The sequence below is a fragment of the Larus michahellis genome, chromosome 4, assembly GCF_964199755.1.
Source record: "Larus michahellis chromosome 4, bLarMic1.1, whole genome shotgun sequence".
NCBI classification, from domain to species: domain Eukaryota; kingdom Metazoa; phylum Chordata; class Aves; order Charadriiformes; family Laridae; genus Larus; species Larus michahellis.
The window spans coordinates 10,338,109-10,357,056 of NC_133899.1; the positions used below are offsets into that span (position 1 = coordinate 10,338,109).

The window sequence follows — 18,948 nt, forward strand, 5'->3', positions numbered from 1 at the left end:
AAAATGTATGCAAAACCAGTTTTGTATGGTTCAGTCTACAAGTATAGGCTACATCCAACTTATGGACCAAATCTTAAAAGCCAAGAGAAGTGGCAGCTTGTTTATAAATCCATTCCCCTGGTGCTGATGTTCAATCTGCCTGCAGATTCCTATGGTATTTTGCAACTTGCTCCCCAATCAATGCTTCTTAGACAGTCAAAAAAGAAACAAAACATGTATCAGACTAATGCTGATTGCCTTTTTTCCCCTCCCCTCAGCAACTGAAAGATCTCAAGAAACAAAAGCAAATTCCAGGCTTAAAAACAGCTATTTATGATTACTGCAGTATTTTTATCTACACATCTACAGCAGACTGCAAACATTTTACATTTATGACACATAACAAGCAACCTGTTTGGTTTTGTTCACAGTTTTCGTTAAAAACCCAACCTTCCTGTGTATGAAAAGCTAAACAGGAAAATTAACAGATAGCAAAACATAAAATAAACATGCTCTCTGTAGCCATCGCGTCCGTAATTTTTAATAAATAAGTTATATAAATATTCCTTTATATTCCATTATAATTACGAATATCAGTAACCTCCATCCAAACTACTGTTTTGATATAATAAAGGGGGGGGGGGGGAGAGGGGGGGGAATCTGACCAAAAAGCATAAATTTCTTTCAAAAACTGAAAGATAACAGTGAGATTCTCTGCACTGTAAGATCCTCTGTACAAAACATTAAGTGACATTTTCTGGACTGTGTGCAAAATATACATCCTTGGCTTCTACAACCCGTAATGAAATTATAATTAACAACAAGCTGCAGATGACTGAACTTCAAATTTATAGAACTATTTCCAAAGAAATAGTTCTTTTGGTCTCTTACAGAAGAAAAAATTTAGAAAGTTTAACAGAAGGTTTCAAATTATTACTATCCCCCTACAAATAAGCTTCCATAAGTAAGGTAATTGCTTAAAATGCAAAATCCTATTTTTAAGCTAGAATTCTAAAGCTTTACAACAGAACAATAGAATGGCCATTCTGGGTTCACAAGCTTTAGTACCCTAATTTAGTACTTCACTAGGAAATGCGCTCTCAGTGCATTTATATGATCATTATTAAGTTGTACTGATTTGGAAAAAAAATATATCCCACCAGATGGAACTAACAAGAAATGAACTGCATTTCCTGACTTGGAAAACAGCACGGTCATTTCATTTTTAGGCATACCACAAAATTACAAAATAAATGCAGTGAAGTGATCTCCAAAAGTAACACCATCAGATATTGTTCAAAGTCAGGTGGAACATGAAAAAGGCAAGTAAATGAAAATGTACATCCTCCAACAAGTTACAGACAAAAGTCTGTACTAAGTGAACAAAATACTAACTGGAGTCTTGGACATCAGCCTTTTTTAGGAGCATTCACTACAAAGCTATGACAGATGCTCAACTATATTAACGCAAGTGTGTTTTAAAGCGCTGTTAACCTTGCTTGCTCCAGTTAAGCCAACCAAAACTATTACAGAAGAAAAAAAAGACACACTGTACTTCAGGAATCATTCCCCTCAAATGAAACAGAAAAAGTAATGAGGAAACAGTCAGAACTGCTGCATTAAAAGGATTATCCTGAAGAAAACACTCAGAGGGTAAAGCAGAAATTTTCTTTATAAAAAAAAAGTCCAATCAAAGAATCAAAACCAGTTAAGAAGTCGATTAATTCTAGGGTTTTTTATAACCATTTGGAAAGGGATAACAACTACAGTTCTGTGTACCGTGTATTTTCACTAGTCCTCAACTCAGTCACAGCAGAGCCAGTGATTTCACGAACACTGGAGAGAAATAAGCCCTTTTAAAAACCTAGCTTAAAAAAAAGCCTCAGAGCCATTCTGCAATCACTTAGAAAAACTGTTAGTCTTTCTTTACCACTGAATTCAGTGGGGCTATACTAGTGCATAGTTATCTTCACAACTACAACTATATGGTGATTTCACATAAAGCAGCAGAAACTCATGAATTCAAAGAAACTGCACTAGTGGAGGTAGGATTAGAGTCAGACCCCCTGTTCCAACCTGGTAAGACCTACTTAATGAAGCTACTTGATGCACTTGATTTGCTTCCTCTAATAATACAAAAGGACATCCCACCTCTTGTATGGAACTATTTCTTTCAAATTACAAAAATGGGGTTGTCTTTGGAGGGAAAAAAAAAGAAGAAACTTCAGCTACTCATAGAAGGCAGCAGTGAAGTGGGAAATGGGGAGAAACAGACGTATTTTAGCTGAATAGAATTGACGCAGTAAACCTGATGGAGAACCTAAAAACATGAAAGGGAATTGGCTTATATTCTGTTGATGACTTGTATCTAAACGTTTCGTAGCAGTAAGTCCACAACAATCTACAAAGTATAATTCAAAAGCAAAAAAACTTGTATTTAGAAATACTAAAAATACTCAACAAATAAGACTTCATAAACATTTTTTTAAAATACAACAACCGCAGACTTCTATAAATGGTGTTGCATGTTATATGGGTTTAGAATTTGGTCCCGGTTTTCTTCGTACTTTTCTATCATTTTCTGTACGTCATGATCAGCTCCAATAACCTTGAAAAGAAGAACATGAACATTAGAAATAACTGGCATCTAAAACATGGTTGCTTTTGAGCAAAATAGAGCAGGACTACCACCGAAGCCAAACTGATATATTCCTAGAGATCTGTCTGATTAGCTTTCTGTTCAGAATTTGGCATTCCTTGAAAAGCTCCACGTCTGATCCTGCAATCACAGTCAACAGACCCTCAAATTCCACCGAACTGATGGAAGAGCAGACTTTTATGCTATACACTCTGGATAACTGTAAACATTTTTCTGAGGTGTTCCTTCTCCAAAGGTTATTAGAAAAGCAGATTTATTTACTTTTACCACTAAATAACACTCTTAATATTTGAAGAGTACAATGCTCCATATGCTTTATTGGTTATAACTAAAATAATACTCACAAGCACTGGGCAGGAAACTTTAAACAGTGTATGTTTAATGAGCCACTCTTCGTAGAGCTGATGAATAGCTTCTAAATACTCCTAGAAAAGAGGCGTTCAAATAAAACATATGCCCAGGGATGAAACCCACATTGCAATTTTTATACATTTGGTAAGTAGTTCAGTACAGCATCAGATATTTCCACTAACAAAAACAAAAAGCATCGGAAGGTTTCTGAGAAAAATTAACTCCCAGTATAAGGTTTTACTCCATGAAGAACCTCAAAGAACACAGCTTACAGGAGCACAGGGCTCTCGGCTCCTTTTAAAATCAAGAACCAGGTTTTTCTCCCATAGGTATACTGTGGCTCAAGATTTTACAGAGAAAAATACAACAAAGAGAAGTAAGGACAAAAAGGGCAAGACCACAAAGAATATGTATGGAAAGCACTTTCTGCGTCAACAAATTTTCCTAAAATTCCCAGTTCACTTTCTCCTAACTCGGACCCAATTTCCTATTGTTCCTGTTCCAATTGCCTGTCATCAACTATGAGGTTTTTTTCAGGGAGACCATTTAACTTTTTTCATTCATAATTGTTCCCCCCACACCCCTCCATAGAGCTGCGAAGTAACACAATGTCTCTCCAAATCCATTATAGTGAGGATTTATTCTCCAAGGAAAAAATTCATGTGGCCCAAAATTTAGCTCTTTGCTAAATAATGTATCTTCAACTGACAATTGCTTCTACTAAACTACCCGACACTAGAGATACCTTTGTAGTGTACAGTGTACCTTCTGTAACTACATTTATTTCTGGTTAGGTTTTCTTTAGGAGAAAATTTGTTTAATGAAGGGCCATTCTGTAAACTACTACGGTTTATTTTTAAGCAGATTCCCATGCTAACAATTTTCAAGAAGTCGCTTGTTTTCAGACACAAGCAGAAACACTTCTCATGCATAAACATCCTGCTAATAGTAGACAACAGAAAGTGCCCACATAAATCTTCAGCACCTGCACGCACAGGTATTTCTGCTTCAGCTGGGTGCCTTTATGCCGTTTAATGATACAAAAGCAATTGCCTTTTTACATCTTAGAGAAGATTAACAGTTGATTAACACTCCACCTAAACAGTCAGCTATAGTACACCGATTACTAAAACATAACACTTGGGAAAGTCAGTGTGCATGATAGATCATTTTCATAAAATAAATCAAAATTAAATACTGAAGTTTTAGTTTGCAAGGGTAACAGCTGCACATTTTTGCAATACACTCAGGATATGATTTTAGTATTTGGATTGGAATCATTATGTTTTTAAAGCTCATTGTAACCACGTATATTGAAGGAACTTCCTTACCAGAGGAATGATCTTTTCCTCTTCTCTGCATCTTCTTTTTAACCTCTCATAACAGACTTCAGGAGATGTCTGCAGATAAACTGCCGTGACAAAAATTGTAATAGTTATGCTGAAGGATCAGCCTTACAAGCAAAGACGAAACTTCATGAACTGTAGAAGGAAAGAATCCTGACTCAGGTACCACCACTGAACCTTCCCTGTGGCGTTACAGCTAATCAATCCATGAACTATCCACGAATTCATGCTGTCTGATGTTGCACATTGCAACCACTACCGTATTAAATAGTGTGATTATTTATGACCCAAGGAACAAGAATTATTTTTTTCTCCCCGTAAGGAAACCCACCCACAAACATGTCCCTCCAGATCCCATCAAAATTTTACCTATCAAATCAACCGAAACATCCGTGTTGTTCTGGATCCAGTCAAACCATTCGGTTAGGACGACATAATCCACCTCTGGCATTTTTCCACTGAATAGACATAAAAGTCATCACCCACTGAACAGCATGCACAGATCAATTCTAAACTCATCTTTTTTTCACTTGACTAGAATTACTCCCAATTTTCTTCAGCATATGTGAAATGAAAACAAGACCAATATTATGCCCACCCAAGTTCAAGGCCGCAGAAAGCATTGTTTATACAACAGAAAGACCAACTCTTTTTTTTAAAAAAAAGTACTTACTAACAAAGTTTCTATAATTAAGTTACAAACATTAATTATTTTTGCCAATACAGTTAAGAAATAATTACTCGGTGACTAAGAAGAAAAACATTACCACATTGACATTTATACAATAACAACAAATTAGCGTCAGTGGTATTTATTGCTCAAGCATCATTTCAAATATATCTGAATTACTGCCGTGCACGTCACCAGAAAGGCTTGATTTACTAAGCAGCACTGACAATTCATTACAGAAGCCATAGTACAGAGCGGTGAAAAAACAATAACGCCACGTAAATAAAATCTACTACCACTGTAAGAAATATTTGTGGAAAGAGTACTGAAATATTCAAGGTGCTTAATTTGAACTCTGTATTCAGACAGCACAGACAGAATCGGAGACAACTGTCCCAAAGTTCGCTCAGTAAGAACAAAATACCAAACAACTCAAGTAAAAGGGAGTCTATAGACGCTATATTAAGAATCACATACTATGTTTTTACGACTATTGGAATTTTCACTTATTACTATATTCCTAAACAGTCAAATATTACTAGTTTTACATTATTCTGTCTTCAAAACTGGTGCTAGTAACACATACTCCACGCATTCCTAAATGCCTCTGCAACAGAAATATAAAAAAAGAGATGGGGTTGAGGGATTCCTGTCCTCTCCAACTGAATCATTAAGACCAGTTGCAACATTTTAAATACTGCTGAAGAAAAAGATTCCACAGATTTCTCAACCGTTCTCCTGGCAGCATGCTTTGATCACCGGCAAAACCCAAAAAAGATAACCCAGAAAGATATTTCCACTTAAGTATGCAAGAAAGTGAAACCAGCATTTGTACCACCTCCCTTCTTTATCTGCCATCCAGCTGAGTATCTTGCGAACTACTAATTGTTCTAACATATCAACCAGTAGATGTGCCGTAAAAGGCACTAAAGTGTGTTTGCTGACATTTGACTCTTCCCAAGTAAAGTGAAACACGAATGAACGAGCTTTCTATCACAACTAACTATGAATTCAAATGGGAATTGCTGGTCCTTACCCTGTAGCATACCATGCAAACTCACGTGCACACATTTAAAATTCTTCTACACTTTTAGACCTAAGGCGAGCGTGTCTTTCAGAGCTAAACTCAGATGTGCAAATGGCAGTAAGAACTCGGACACTCACGCACAGCTGTGCATGCCGCAGAACCTCACAGCGATTGCCTACAATTTAAGCCTTCCATCATCGTTGTAAACCTTACTCTATTTCTCTCTCTGGGAAAAAGCCTGCAAAGCCAAAACACAAACACCGAGCGACACCAGACCAAAGAAGAACCAGTATTCCTGATATTCCACAGCTCTTAGTCCCTTGCTTAAACTAATTATTCTCCTAAAGGAGAAGAGTTTGTGTGGAGTAGAGGTAACAAGGGATTCTTCTCCACCTTTAAGACTGGGACCTTAAGCAATCCCTTCTCTTACAGAAAAGAAAGCAGAAAATAACCTCTGCTTTTTGCAGCAAGCTTGCCCCATTCCGTCCGAGTCTTATTTTGAATAAAAAAGTTCTATTTCATTTTTACATGCTTTTAATGGGAAAATGCCTTCCATACAGCTATTTAACAATCCCTTTGCTAAAGAAACGTTCTGGAACAGCTTGAGCCTGAGGGTCTTTTGGATAATATTTTCAGGAAAATTTAAAGATATGTCAGGTCAGTTTTTCAGTTTTGTTTCCCAGACCTTCCATCAGACAGGCATAATTCCATTTCTACAATGGGCAACCTCCCCTGTGTTCTCTGCATGATTTTTGCATGTCGACTAATCTACACAAGAATTACAATCGCTCGCCTACAGAGACGGGAGATTCCTTCTAGGAAAAAGCAACAAGGAAAGAAAAAGCCTCTGGAGGATACAAAGGCATTTTCCTTTGCAAAGTCCCTTTAGTTACAGAATGATTTTTAAAAATCTCATGCAGCAGTTGAACAAAAAACACAGCATGGAAAGGCCTTTTCCCTGCCACGGGGCACTACTATCCTTCTAAATGCATTCCTCCCTTTTATCAAGTACAAAGTTTGTATTTTCCCTTTGTTCCTCTGATGGCTAAGACACCATCTTCTAATTTTTAGCCCTTAATGTATCCACAGCCTTTTTGTGTCTAATTATTCTTTTGTTATTATAGTCTTCCAATTTCAACAATGCTTTTCCCAATTTTTGTGTTTGCACCCGGGGTGCCCATAGGTGACAAGTGTATTCTCCCATCTTTTCTGTACAATGATGCCAAGCTGGTTTTGTCTCTTTAAACAAGCTTTCCATTCTTTTGATCATTACAGTATCTCAGCTTCACACCTGTTTCAGTTTTAGTTCATAGATCGTGAACGGGCAGTTAGAAGTGTAAAAAGCAATGTTAAAAAGCTCTCATAAAAGCTGTGTAAAAAGCACCGATATTTCCGTCTCTCTGCTGGAAGCCCTTTGCCAGATACTTCCAAGAGTCACGTTTAGTCTTCTCTGGGCTACACAATACTAGCAGCACTTTGTGATCAATTTTTATTTTTTTATATATATTTTTAATATATATATTTCTGCTTTTCAACTTGCAATCGTTCATCTTATAGGTGAAATTTCTGTTGTCAGTTCAACTGAATGATAGAATTTATTAGCATACTCTCACCCTTTGTACCAAAGCATCAACCCAAAGGCTGATCCAACACGAGTGACCTCCTTTCAGCATCTCCCTTTCATGGGATTTCCTACCACGTTACAACGCCAGCTTCTGCACTTATGAATAATCACTCAGGAAAGTCTCCCCAAACCTCATTGATAAATACGTAACTTCAGTTCAGACTGATGGGAATGCCTTTGCTTGGGGGGATGGAATGTTACAAAACACAATTACTAGATTAGTTTAACAGGATGCGTTGTCGGTCACTGACTTCACATTTTTGTACAAAGCTTTCATTATTCTGTCCTTCATCATTTGCGCAGAAGTTGTGCTAAATATTGAGGCAGATGAACAAACCTGCAGCTGCTACAATGATTTTCCCTACCCCCTAATATGGGCTCTCCAGCAGTTGTTTTAAGTCCCAGGGGTACTGCCTCTATGTGACAATACTTTCTCCTAGTGCAAGACTTCATGTGCTTTCAGAACTACAAAATGGACTCTGTTTCTACTATAGTTGTGGTTACTACTATTTCCATACTCCTATTATCATCCTGCCTTTTCTTATATGCAGTTTTCTTTCCTGTACACAGAAGTATTAGTTTTTGAAACAAGTCTAGATCTTTAAAGACCTGTGACATGTAAAGTCTTTAAAGACCTGTCACATGTAAAGACAGGCAGTGATCAAACCACATGGAGTAAAGCTATAGAACTGCATGCCACAGGACGTCCTGGAAAATAAAGGCTTACATGAGCTTAGGGAGAAACTGGCTAGGTCCACGGAAAAGAAATTCCCTGTGGGTTACTAAATACAGAGCAACCTCTGCTGAATAAGGAATTCCCTAAACTGTAAGTTACTGGATATACTCAGAAATTACCATAAATGCTTACCCTGTTCTTACACTCTTTTCAAGTACTTCTGGACACCGCTGGAGACAGGATATGAGGGAGGACAGATGTCCTTATTTTTTTAATGTGACTCAAAATGGCTATTTTCATGTAGCCCCAAGTTTTCTGTGTTTTATTTATAATCCCTTGACACACCCTTATATCATATTTTGGTTTGCTACTGGTAGCATCAGCTGGCTCCCAGCTTGCTGTAACAAAACAAAGCAAAGCCTTCTGGCCAACATTAAAAAGTGCTGAAGTCAGTAATTAAAAACAAGAAAGGGATTCCAGTACATTTCCACTGCATACGGACTGGGACAAATAATGTCTCTTTCTGTTGGTCTCACGTCTTACTGTGTGCTTCTCAACTTTCAAGGCAGTTCCTGTAACAGAGTAGGAGCTAACGTAGCATGGATGCCATCTGGTGGCATGCAGCCATTCTCCTTGCAGACAGAAAAACTGGTTTTGTCCCTTAAGACCACTGAAAAATCCATTAAAACAACAATCTGGTACATACTCAGCATTCTATACAAAACAACAACAAAAAATCAGTGCAGATTACGTGCAGTAATCTTTACTTTAGTTAGCATGGGATGGATGAGTTATACATCAGCCAGGCAGGTAAATGCTTTTTCCATCTCAGGCCACAATCTTATCCCCCAGAATAAAATAACTCGGGTTAGCCCAATTGCTCTACCTCTGGCTCAAGCACACCTGAGGGTGGGGACCTGATTCAGAAAGTGTCATTTAGAGACAAACAGCTCTTTGCTCTTTCTCTACTCATTAGCCTGCTAAGGTTTTCAGGCTATTTTGATGCTACGAATGCCGATTTTGAGCAACAGCACATGAGGTCACCCAAGTTCCTGCTTGCCAGAAACACCGATCCTGGATGCTAGGTTGGATAATGCTATCTAGATCTCTCCCTCCTACAGTGTTATTCTTTATATCCTCATGGGTTTTGACCTGTTCAGTATGCATTTACTTTGATTTAAGCAAGACTTTTGTATTCAGCTGGAGAGCAGATAACTTCAGTAAATGGTTTTTTAAATACTAAGATGCTCTAAATATGCAAGAGCACTTTTGAAAAAGGCTCTCGTCTGGCCCACGTCCTACAGGTTTTACTCTACCAGTGGGCACCACATCCTGTAAAAACACACTGCCGCACCAACAAAGAACTGACAGATTTCACAGACCGCTTAGATGCAAATTACTAGAGAAATCATCAGTCGATTATATTTCTTTAAACTAATTAAACAAGAAAGTAAAGAAGAAAACAATATACCATACCTTCGATACAAATTTTCTACAAAAATGTATTTTGCACTGTGAATTGATCGCTCCATCATTCGGATGGGGGAAATCTGCAAAATAAAACTTGACGGTTACTGACTTGTTTACATTTTTCAGCATGTTCCTTTCCAAGCTCATATTGCACATCACGTCCTTTACATTATGAAATACATAACATTTTCAGTTCTTCCAGATCTTGTGATAAAAAAATTTACTGGGAGGGTGGGAACCACAAAAAACAAGTATTCTTAATCTTACTTATGGTCACTGCATTATTAAACACCTACGTAACTAATACATTATTCATATGCAAGTTTCAAAGGTAACTGCAGAAGCATTCAACTGAGCAGCTGAAGTGAACTGGGGGGATAAAAAAGCAGCAATCCACTTAGGATTTGCAGAGCAACAGGAACTATCACTACCTGAACTGCTGCCACCTTTAGGTGTGTTACTGTGTCAACAGCACAGGCCTAACATCAGAAAAACTGTAACAAGAAAGCAGAACTTTTAAAAGAAATAATTACAACTGACAAAGTACTGCTGCCTTAGCCAGGTTTGCAGGTGTTCCAACAGCGCTTCATTTTGGAGAAGAGAGATTCCCTGACACGCTTTTTTTAAACTAGAAGAAAAGCATGTTTATTTACCATTGGTCTGGTATGCTGCTCCAACATGGTAAGCTGTATGTAAGTCTGTAATGTTATCCCCCATCTTGATGCATCTTGGTACATTAAGCCCTGGGGTTAGAGATGGAAGTGAAACAGACAGACAGTTTGGTTAGGTCGAACAGCAAAAAGAGAAGTTGGGTATTTCTTAAGCTCTTGCACTACAACAGAATTGCTAAGAGAAGTGCGCTAAACCAGCTGATACCAGGTTTGATAAGAATTGAGTGATCGTTTGACACCAGGTTTGATAAGAGTAAGTGATCGTTTGCTCTCCAATGCAGATGTAAGAATTACAGTCCCGGTCCTTAGAGACACTTCTTAGCGAGGCCCTTGAAATGCTCACCGAAGTCAACAGGAATTAGTTACTCTGCACCTGGAACAGTCAGGACCAAGGCATGGCTCATATGAGACAGTTCAAATATATTTACTAATTAAAAAATCTATCCACAACTCTATTTTTGTGCACTGACGGACTCTCAGTATACCCAGCCCACCCGGAAATGCAAATACGGTTGCAGGAAGCATGGTCCGGGTCTCAGAAAAGGAGTCTTTTAACACAGACAACTATTTTTCTAAAAGGATCCTCAAAGCAGTTCTCAGACCTTCCACTCTTTCCAATTGCTGCAATTCCACACACACACTCTTATAAGCAACAGTCTATCCTGCAAAGCTGAGAAAAGATCTGACTCAAAATAAGACATCATTCAGTGTCTATTTGCCGAGGTGACAAGCTTTAAGTCAGCAGCACGGCTTCAGTCCACAGATCTGACCTCTTTCTTTTCTCCTTGTCCAAGGTCAGAAGGAGAAAGTATTCTGAAGTGCACAGATTGCTGCAATGACGTGTGACACAGACAAGCATGCCCCATCCCTTTACTAATAATGAGAAAGTAAAGCATCAGCAACTCCTAGTAGGGAGAATTTGCTTTTCCAGAGGACCTATGCTAGCAGTAATTGCATCAAACACATGTTTGGGCACATGTGGTTTGGGGTGGATCCACACTGCTGCGCTGACAGCAAATTCCACATGAGCTCGAGCACAGATACCCATCTCAGGCAGCGATGAGATTTTTGCAATGGAGGTGATTGTACGAGCAGGGAAGACCAACATCAGAAACCGCTTCAGCCATCCCAGCCAGAGTGTATGTGCAGATGCGGTCACAGCCCTGGCTGCTGCCTCCCAGCACAGCTGTGACACAGGGACATACTTGTGGGGAACAGTCCCGAGAAGTGACGACTACCCAAAAGACAAGAGAACCTCTCAACACATCACAGCACCAATTTTCCGGATCTCCAGCAGTCAAACAATACTAACTGATCAGATCCACCTCTAGCTTTCTAAGGTAATTTAATAGCAAAGATATTCTTCCCTTCTTTGAAATAGACATAAGTAGATTTAGAAACAACCGTCACACTCAGGGCTTACTTTTCTGTGGGTTTCTTTAGCTTATACCCAGTCCTTGCCAAAACCCCATTTCATATGCAACGTTTCCATCAACGTTTTAATCACACCAAAAGATCTTTTGCATCATGGAGCTTTATTTTTTGCTGTATGAGATTACGACCACACCTTTCGTAACAGTTTTGCTGACTGATAAGAAGTCCTCATGCATGTCTTTTCTACAATAATGGTAATTGTAATTGAAGAATTAATTTCTGCCACTTACCAGGATATTATGACCACGAACATTCCTCCACTTAGACACCGGTTCTGTCAAAACCTGGTTAAAAGAATTACTCCATGTTAAACATGTTTTACATTCTAAATACGTAGTTTGACCCTACAAGTCTACCACTATTCAGTACTCATTCAGTAAGTCAGAGCATTCAGGACTTGTACTGGAAAACTCATCCCTCTCCAAAAACATCACTGAATCCTGTAACACAAGAAGTAATAATGAACACTGTTAAAAAAATAGGGAAATATCATTATACAACATCTTTTTAGCATTTTTAAACTGCCAAAATAAACCACTGCATTGATTACCTAATGAGCCTGGATATAATTTCACTTTTTTGACTCAAAATCAGTACGATGTAAGGGCTTAGCCGAATATTGATTGCGTTCAATGACCTGCTTATTCCCTCACAAATAAATTTCTCAGAGTAACACTTGTCAGCAAAGGAAGGGATGATCAGAATGCTATCACACTATTTTTCATTTTATTTTTGTGATCTAACAAACAAAATGTATCCAAAACTTTTATGAAATTAATCAGAAAAGCTCCTACCCAAATAGGTAAAATCACAAGAGACTCATCTGGTTCAAACAGGGTCTAAAACTCCAAGGATACTGTAGGCCAGGCCCAAGAGAATCTGACAAGCCTGGGAAGTTTACTAGCTTTTTAAAAAATGTTGCGCTACAAGCAAATTAAAGTTTGCTATCCTTTGGGTTAATAGTTATTTATTCTATAAGGATCACTCCTGTTAAATACCAAATAACATCTGGCAACCCAGCATTTCTATGAAGATTCCCAAGATTTATTATCAAATGTGTTCCCAGGTCTGCTGGGAAAAGTATAAATATCTGATGTACACAAAAACAATTGCTCACTGAGGTTTGATCTTGATTTTGTTTAAAATACAGTAAACCTGCCCTTCCCCTAATGTTGTTCTAAGCAATATGAAATCAAATACTGCAACAGTCTTAAGAAATCCCCAGAAACAATTCTAACAGATTTTTCATATTTTAAAAGAGCCATCCATTTACTGGAATCTCAGTTACATGACATCAGTATTTTTACATCGTCACTTCTTTGTCTTTACAAGATACATCTAAGATTTAAGCGACACGAAATAGCAAACAGGCATGCCCAAACATGCCCAACCCATGTGGATTGCTGTTACTTTACAGAGGCACAAACTCTAATCCACAGGTTTTACTGATATTTTGGCATCCAGTACTATGTTACACATGATCTAAACTTCTCTATTTCTACAGTTTGACTGTAGATAGTTGGGGGAGGCGCCCCAGGAAGTGCACTGGCTCACAACCCGCTGCTCCCCTCCCATTTGCCTAAGGAAAACACTTCTAAATTAACTGTCAGTTTTATCAAGACAAGCAACTGCTTAATGATGTAAATAGAGACAAAGAAATGAACATCCAGTACCTCAATGCTGGTAGTTTGTGCAAAATAATCCAGGCATGTTGTTTTCCCACTTGCAATGTTCCCCTCGATACATATCTGACGAAAAACAGTATCGCCTTTAAAAAACATGCTATCACATACTAGTAAACACCATATGTAAAAATATACTCTTTCAAGCATAACATTTCCTTATAATGTAAATTATTTTATAGGAAGACGTTAAGGGTTTGGATGAAGTTTGAATGTTGTGACTCCCCGCAGACCACCACTTTTTCTGTCCCTGACATACATAAACTGTCTCTTTACCTGCACAATTAAAACAAACTATGAGAATTTTGTTTCAGCTGTCTTAAAATAATTTATACCTTAAAGTAGTTAGATTCCAAATAAAAAAAAAAAACAATTCCCAGGCAGGGTTGTATAGGGCAACTGCAATGCCACCCACTGACCCCAGACTGACACCTGTCCCTACACAATACCATGCGTTTGCACAAATCCATCGTGACTTTATTGCAAGTTACACAATGGAATTTACAGCATTTACAGAAAAAGTGTAGGTTTGCACAGAGTAAGACCCAGTGATGGACCCACCACCTGGACACAGCTCAGTAAAACAGCCACCACCAATGGTTGTCAATACACATACACTCAGATTGTAATAAAGTAAGAGGCTGCACATTTTACACGGACTTCTGAGCAAAATGCAAATACTTACAACTGTCTTTCTATCATCTTCTTTGATCAGATGTTTATCTAGAATGGAAACAAAGAGGAGTTACAACGGAGAAGGAGGTCCTCATAACTCAAGTTACACCGAGCCTCTTCCTGTGAGGCCCTACATGAAGCTTTTGGGTTCTTTATTGCTTAATATGAATATTTGCCAAATTGCCAATCTTTCAGGTAATCACTGTGTCACGTAACAGACACGCCGTGGCACACACAGACGCGGTTTTAGCTGGAGTTCTCCATTGCCCTTGATGCCATGGAAGAGCCCTGTGGCAAGTGCCCGGGCTCCTCCAGCAGATGTGTGTTCCCGTTACTGCTCCTCAGCCACTGCCCGATGGGGAAATAACGAGTTTTGGAAAGGCCAGTCACAGCCCACACCGGCCCTGCAGGCCTCGCTAGCGTTGGGCAAGGATGGAGATGTTAGGACACCTCCAAGACAAGCGATTTAGATGCCTTACGTCACAAAAATACCTATAGAAATGCGTACATAAAGCTTCTGACAGGATGCCTACCCCCTTAACACCACAAAACACCAAAAAAAGGCTGTTTCGCCGCCCCAGCACGGCCCCATCAAGAGAGGGCGGCAGCCCGAGGCGGGGCTCCGTCCCCCCACACACACACACACCGCTGCCCCCCCCGCCCCGGGGGAGGATTTAAACGGGAACCGAGCAAGGCCCGGGGGCTGTCACCTCCTCCCCCCGCCGACCCACAGCCGCCGGTACCGGGCCGGCATCGCAGGGCCAGGCCGCCTCCTCCTCCCCGCCGTCCCCGGGCCCCTCTCAGCGCTGCGGGCCGCGCCCGGGCCGCGCCCAGCCGCCACATCGCCCATCCCCGATCCGCCCCCCGTCACCACCAACACCACCGGTACCGCTACCGGCACTTCCCGCTTCCGCCTCCGTCGCTCCCTCACTTCCGTCGCCGTTCCCGGCCCGCCGCCATGGTGGCGGTGGACAGCGGGTTCCCCCGCTCCCCCCGGGGCGCCCTCAAGCTGGCCCGGGCGGTAGGCCTGAGGGGAGCGGGGCGGGGAACCCCGAGGGGACGGGGGTCAGCGGGGAGCCCCGCGGGGGGGGAACCCCCCCGCGGGGCTCCCCGCTGACCCCCGTCCCCTCCGTCCCTTCAGCTGGTGGCGGCTGTCGCCTTCCTCTGCTTCGCCGCCTCCCGCGCCCCCGGGGCCTACACCGCCCTGGCCGTCATGGAGGCGGCCATCACCGTCCTCTTTTTCCTCCTCTACCTGCTGAGGCTCGACCAGAAGCTGAGCTGGTTCTTCTGGCCCTTGGCGGTGAGTATCGGGGCCCTCAAATATCGGGGATTCCGCCCATTTTGTCACCGCCTGGGCGAGGGTCTGTCAGGTCGGTTACCGTTGCTACGAAGTTAAAGAATAAACGTAATATTTGGCATGGTTTTTTTTCCCCCTCACAGAGATGCGTGCTTTTGCATCGCTTTCTGAATTACAGCCGCTAACGGCCCCTTCTGCGACGAGCATCATCTGCTTAACTTCATAATACTGTACTATGCTTCTCGGTGATCCTTCCCATCGCCAATTAAATATTACCTTCACTGAAACGTTAACGAGCTCTCCTCCTACCTCCCTTTTTTAAATTCGTTTGCTGCTTTAGTAGCCAAGTTGCATAAAATCGACATTAAACACAAAAAAGGCAAAATGAGGAAGTTTTATCAAAACTTTCTAGCATCACACCACTGGGTGTCACTATCGATCTTATGTGGATATTAGTCTATTTCTAGTTTCATCGTAAACCAGCAGCATTCAATGATTCATGCAAGATTGGGAGCTATTAGCGTTTTTCCTCAGGGGTGTATTTCAGAGTAAATACTCTGCTCCCACTGGCTGTTTCAGGATGTTTTCAACTCGGTGATCGCGGCGTTGTTCCTCCTCGTCGTGTGCCTGTTTGCGGTAATAGTCAAGACCAACAACGGGACACTGGCTGGAGGAGTAAGTAGGAAGATTATTAATGAATTTCAGTTCTTACAGTAGATGTGATGTGACCCTCATGGCGTACTAACATTGTGGGTAAGACCATGAAAATAACTATGACATGGAAGACTGTACGTGGAAGTCACAAACAAAAGTGAATACACATGCAATTTATCTCCATTAAAAAAAAATAAATCCTCAAATGATTACTAATTCAAAGATGTTACTAGACTTGGGGATTACTACAGAGAAGTAGAATCACAAAATCATAGAATGGTTCGGGTTAGAAGGGACCTTGAAGATCATCCAGTCCCACCCTCGTGCCCTGGGCAGGGACACCTCCCACCAGCCCAGGTTGCTCCAAGCCCCGTCCAACCTGGCCTTGAATACCTCCAGGGATGGGGCAGCCACAGCTTCTCTGGGCAACCTGGGTCAGGGGCTCACCACTCCAAGTGAAGAATTTCTCCCTAATATCTCACCTAAATCTCCCCTCTTCCAGTTTAAAACCGTTCTCCCTCGTCCCATGGCTCCCCTCCCTGATCCAGAGTCCCTCCCCAGCTTTCCTGGAGCCCCTTTAGGGACTGGAAGAGGCTCTAAGGTCTCCCCGGAGTGTTCTCTTCTCCAGGCTGAACCCCCCCAGCTCTCTCAGCCTGTCCTCACAGCAGAGGGGCTCCAGCCCTCCCAGCATCTTTGTACTAACACTGAAAACTCCTAGACTTTAACTAATTTGAGTAACCTGCATTTGCTTCCATAGCTTGAAATTCTAGGTGGGAGAATCCGTAGCTCTTCTAGGACTACCAAGTTTGGTTACACTAAGAAGAAACACATACAATCCTGCTAAAGAGAGTTGAAACTCTTTAATGGACTGGTACCTCCCTCCTGATGTGTATATTATTTTTTCCTGACACAGACTCATAAATTATGGTAGTTGAAAGGGTTTTTTCATACTATGATTGTAAGATTTTTGTGTACTTAAGATGAAACCAGTTTAATAGCTTAAGCAACTGTTATTTTTAATTCAAATGAAAAGTAATTAACACTAATAAACAATAAGGGGAGGGGGAAACTCCGTTTTGACAGTATTTAAGTCTGCTGGAGTACAAGATAAGATAAAATGTGACAAGCAACCAAAAGAAATCCAGAAACTGCCACATGAGTTTTTCAAAATCAGCTTAAAAGATGACAAGGCGGAAAGATGATGTCTTTGCTGGCAATGACATCCCAAGCTAAAAGGAGAGTTTCTGATGAAGTGACTGGCTGTGCTAGAATCTAATTCATATTCTCAGCTGTGAAGTTAATAGAAGTGAAAGCTGGGTGGACGCAGGAGGCTCAGCAGGTAGCTTGGAAAACAAGTTTGGGCAGAACGTATGATATCTTCAGCACTGGGAAACACAGAATTGCCGCGAGGCCTGTGCTCCTGGGGCACAGCCCGCCTGGAACGGTGCTCTCCCCAAAGAGCTTGCCTGAGCGCTACTCCCACCCATCAGATAATTCTGTTGCGAAACAAGCTCACATCAAAAAAAATGTGTGCATGTGGGATCGGGCTGAAGGGCCAGAGCTGAGCAAGTCAGCTCAGCGGCCGTTTGCAAACACGTTTTCCCAGTTGCCTGTCTGGAGTTGTATATTTTGTAAATACTTACATACATTTTCTTCAATTTGGAATATGTTTCCTGTTCAGAGCTTCAGAGGAGAGGAGCACTGTTTTTTTTCCAGATAGTCTTGTTTCTACAAATGTTGACTTTTCTCTGGGCCGATACCATTAATTAGGCAGTCGGTGAAGAGACAGAAGGGTTGTCATTTAGGATGAAAGCACTGTCTGGCATAATACAGCATTAGCTTAGCTTTCAAGGAGAAAACATCAGCTCCAAGGCTTTACAGAAACATCAAACAAAGCCAGGGTGTGGGCTGCTGTCGGAAAGGCTGATGGGATTTAAATATGCATGTTATTTAATTTATCAGCTGTCTCACATGACGCATATATTTAGAAGGCCAGACGCAAGTTAGGAAGATGTTTACTGCTGCTTTGAGGAACAGGAGATGGGTCACTACAGTAAAAGAGAGCGATTCTATGGGGAGGCTAACATCATCCTTATCTTTATAGGTGTTTGGTCTTGTGTTGCTTGTTCTCTGTGTTGTCGACGCGGTTATTCTTTTCCGGAAGATTAGCATTGATGGACCAAGAGGAACAAACACTCCTGCAAAATAAGATTACCATTTTAGTAAAAGAACGGTTTCTCCATTGATGACTTTTCTACTGTTCTCTTTTAAAGAATTTGTATTTTCACCGGTTCACCTTTGAATTTCCTGTGCATTGATGTAGGTTTTTGCAAGTATTGTTCCTAAGTTTTCTTACATTTACAAATGTAGTTTCAGTATTGCAGTTTCACCAGTATGAGCTTCACAGACAGAAAATTGTCCTGTTTTTGTAAACTGGATTACATTTTTACCTGTATGAAAATTATTTTCATGATTGCCTTCTTTCTGAAATAAAAATAAATATACAAATGGGCCTGAGTGCATTATTTAATATCATTTATTAAGTGTACTTAGAGTAAGAATTTAGTGTAACGACCTTTAGGAAGGGATTTTTTTCTCCTTTAGGTGTGTTTTTAATGCCACAGATCAGCTCTTGGCTGATGGCTGCCCCATGCTAGGCGAATGCCTTATGGCCGAGGGGTTTTGATCTCTGAATTTTCGTAACTTTTTTTATGTTCAGAATAGCGCTGAAAT

At 40.7% G+C, this 18,948-nt stretch overlaps 2 protein-coding genes across 4 annotated transcripts; one reads left to right on the top strand and one right to left on the bottom strand.

Annotated features, from left to right (window-relative positions):
- Positions 1 to 2,388: 2,388 nt before the first annotated feature.
- TK2 (thymidine kinase 2) lies at positions 2,389 to 15,271 on the bottom strand. 3 transcript variants are annotated; one of them, XM_074582896.1, is made up of 10 exons: positions 15,160 to 15,271; positions 14,275 to 14,312; positions 13,581 to 13,655; positions 12,138 to 12,191; positions 10,456 to 10,545; positions 9,809 to 9,882; positions 4,705 to 4,793; positions 4,321 to 4,400; positions 2,983 to 3,063; positions 2,389 to 2,587 (listed from the first exon to the last, which is right to left on the bottom strand). In XM_074582896.1, exons 5-10 carry the CDS (start codon positions 10,537 to 10,539, stop codon positions 2,489 to 2,491), a joined length of 507 nt encoding a protein of 168 aa, XP_074438997.1. In that variant the 5' UTR covers positions 10,540 to 10,545; positions 12,138 to 12,191; positions 13,581 to 13,655; positions 14,275 to 14,312; positions 15,160 to 15,271; the 3' UTR covers positions 2,389 to 2,488. The 3 variants fall into 3 exon arrangements, with proteins under 3 accessions (XP_074438997.1, XP_074438996.1, XP_074438995.1); XM_074582895.1 differs by lacking the exon at positions 15,160 to 15,271 and adding an exon at positions 15,008 to 15,141; XM_074582894.1 differs by lacking the exon at positions 15,160 to 15,271 and adding an exon at positions 14,975 to 15,107.
- LOC141741828 (chemokine-like factor) lies at positions 15,150 to 18,723 on the top strand. Its single transcript, XM_074582897.1, has 4 exons — positions 15,150 to 15,285; positions 15,406 to 15,564; positions 16,141 to 16,236; positions 18,320 to 18,723. The coding sequence occupies exons 1-4, from the start codon at positions 15,223 to 15,225 to the stop codon at positions 18,422 to 18,424; spliced, it is 423 nt and encodes a 140-aa protein (XP_074438998.1). The 5' UTR covers positions 15,150 to 15,222; the 3' UTR covers positions 18,425 to 18,723.
- The last annotated feature ends 225 nt before the right edge of the window (positions 18,724 to 18,948 follow it).

Bases quoted from the DNA above. Each gene is read 5' to 3' on its own strand.
- TK2 (XM_074582894.1), bottom strand. From the start codon at position 15,107: ATGTGGCGGCTGGGCGCGGCCCGGGCGCGGCCCGCAGCGCTGAGAGGG. The intron at 9,883-10,455 runs GTAAATAAACAT...TTTATTTTGCAG, and splicing joins AGCAGCATACCAGACCAATG to ATTTCCCCCATCCGAATGAT. The intron at 2,588-2,982 runs GTGAGTATTATT...CTTCTTTTCAAG, and splicing joins AAGTTTCCTGCCCAGTGCTT to GTTATTGGAGCTGATCATGA.
- LOC141741828 (XM_074582897.1), top strand. From the start codon at position 15,223: ATGGTGGCGGTGGACAGCGGGTTCCCCCGCTCCCCCCGGGGCGCCCTC. The intron at 15,286-15,405 runs GTAGGCCTGAGG...CCGTCCCTTCAG, and splicing joins CCCTCAAGCTGGCCCGGGCG to CTGGTGGCGGCTGTCGCCTT. The intron at 15,565-16,140 runs GTGAGTATCGGG...TGGCTGTTTCAG, and splicing joins GGTTCTTCTGGCCCTTGGCG to GATGTTTTCAACTCGGTGAT.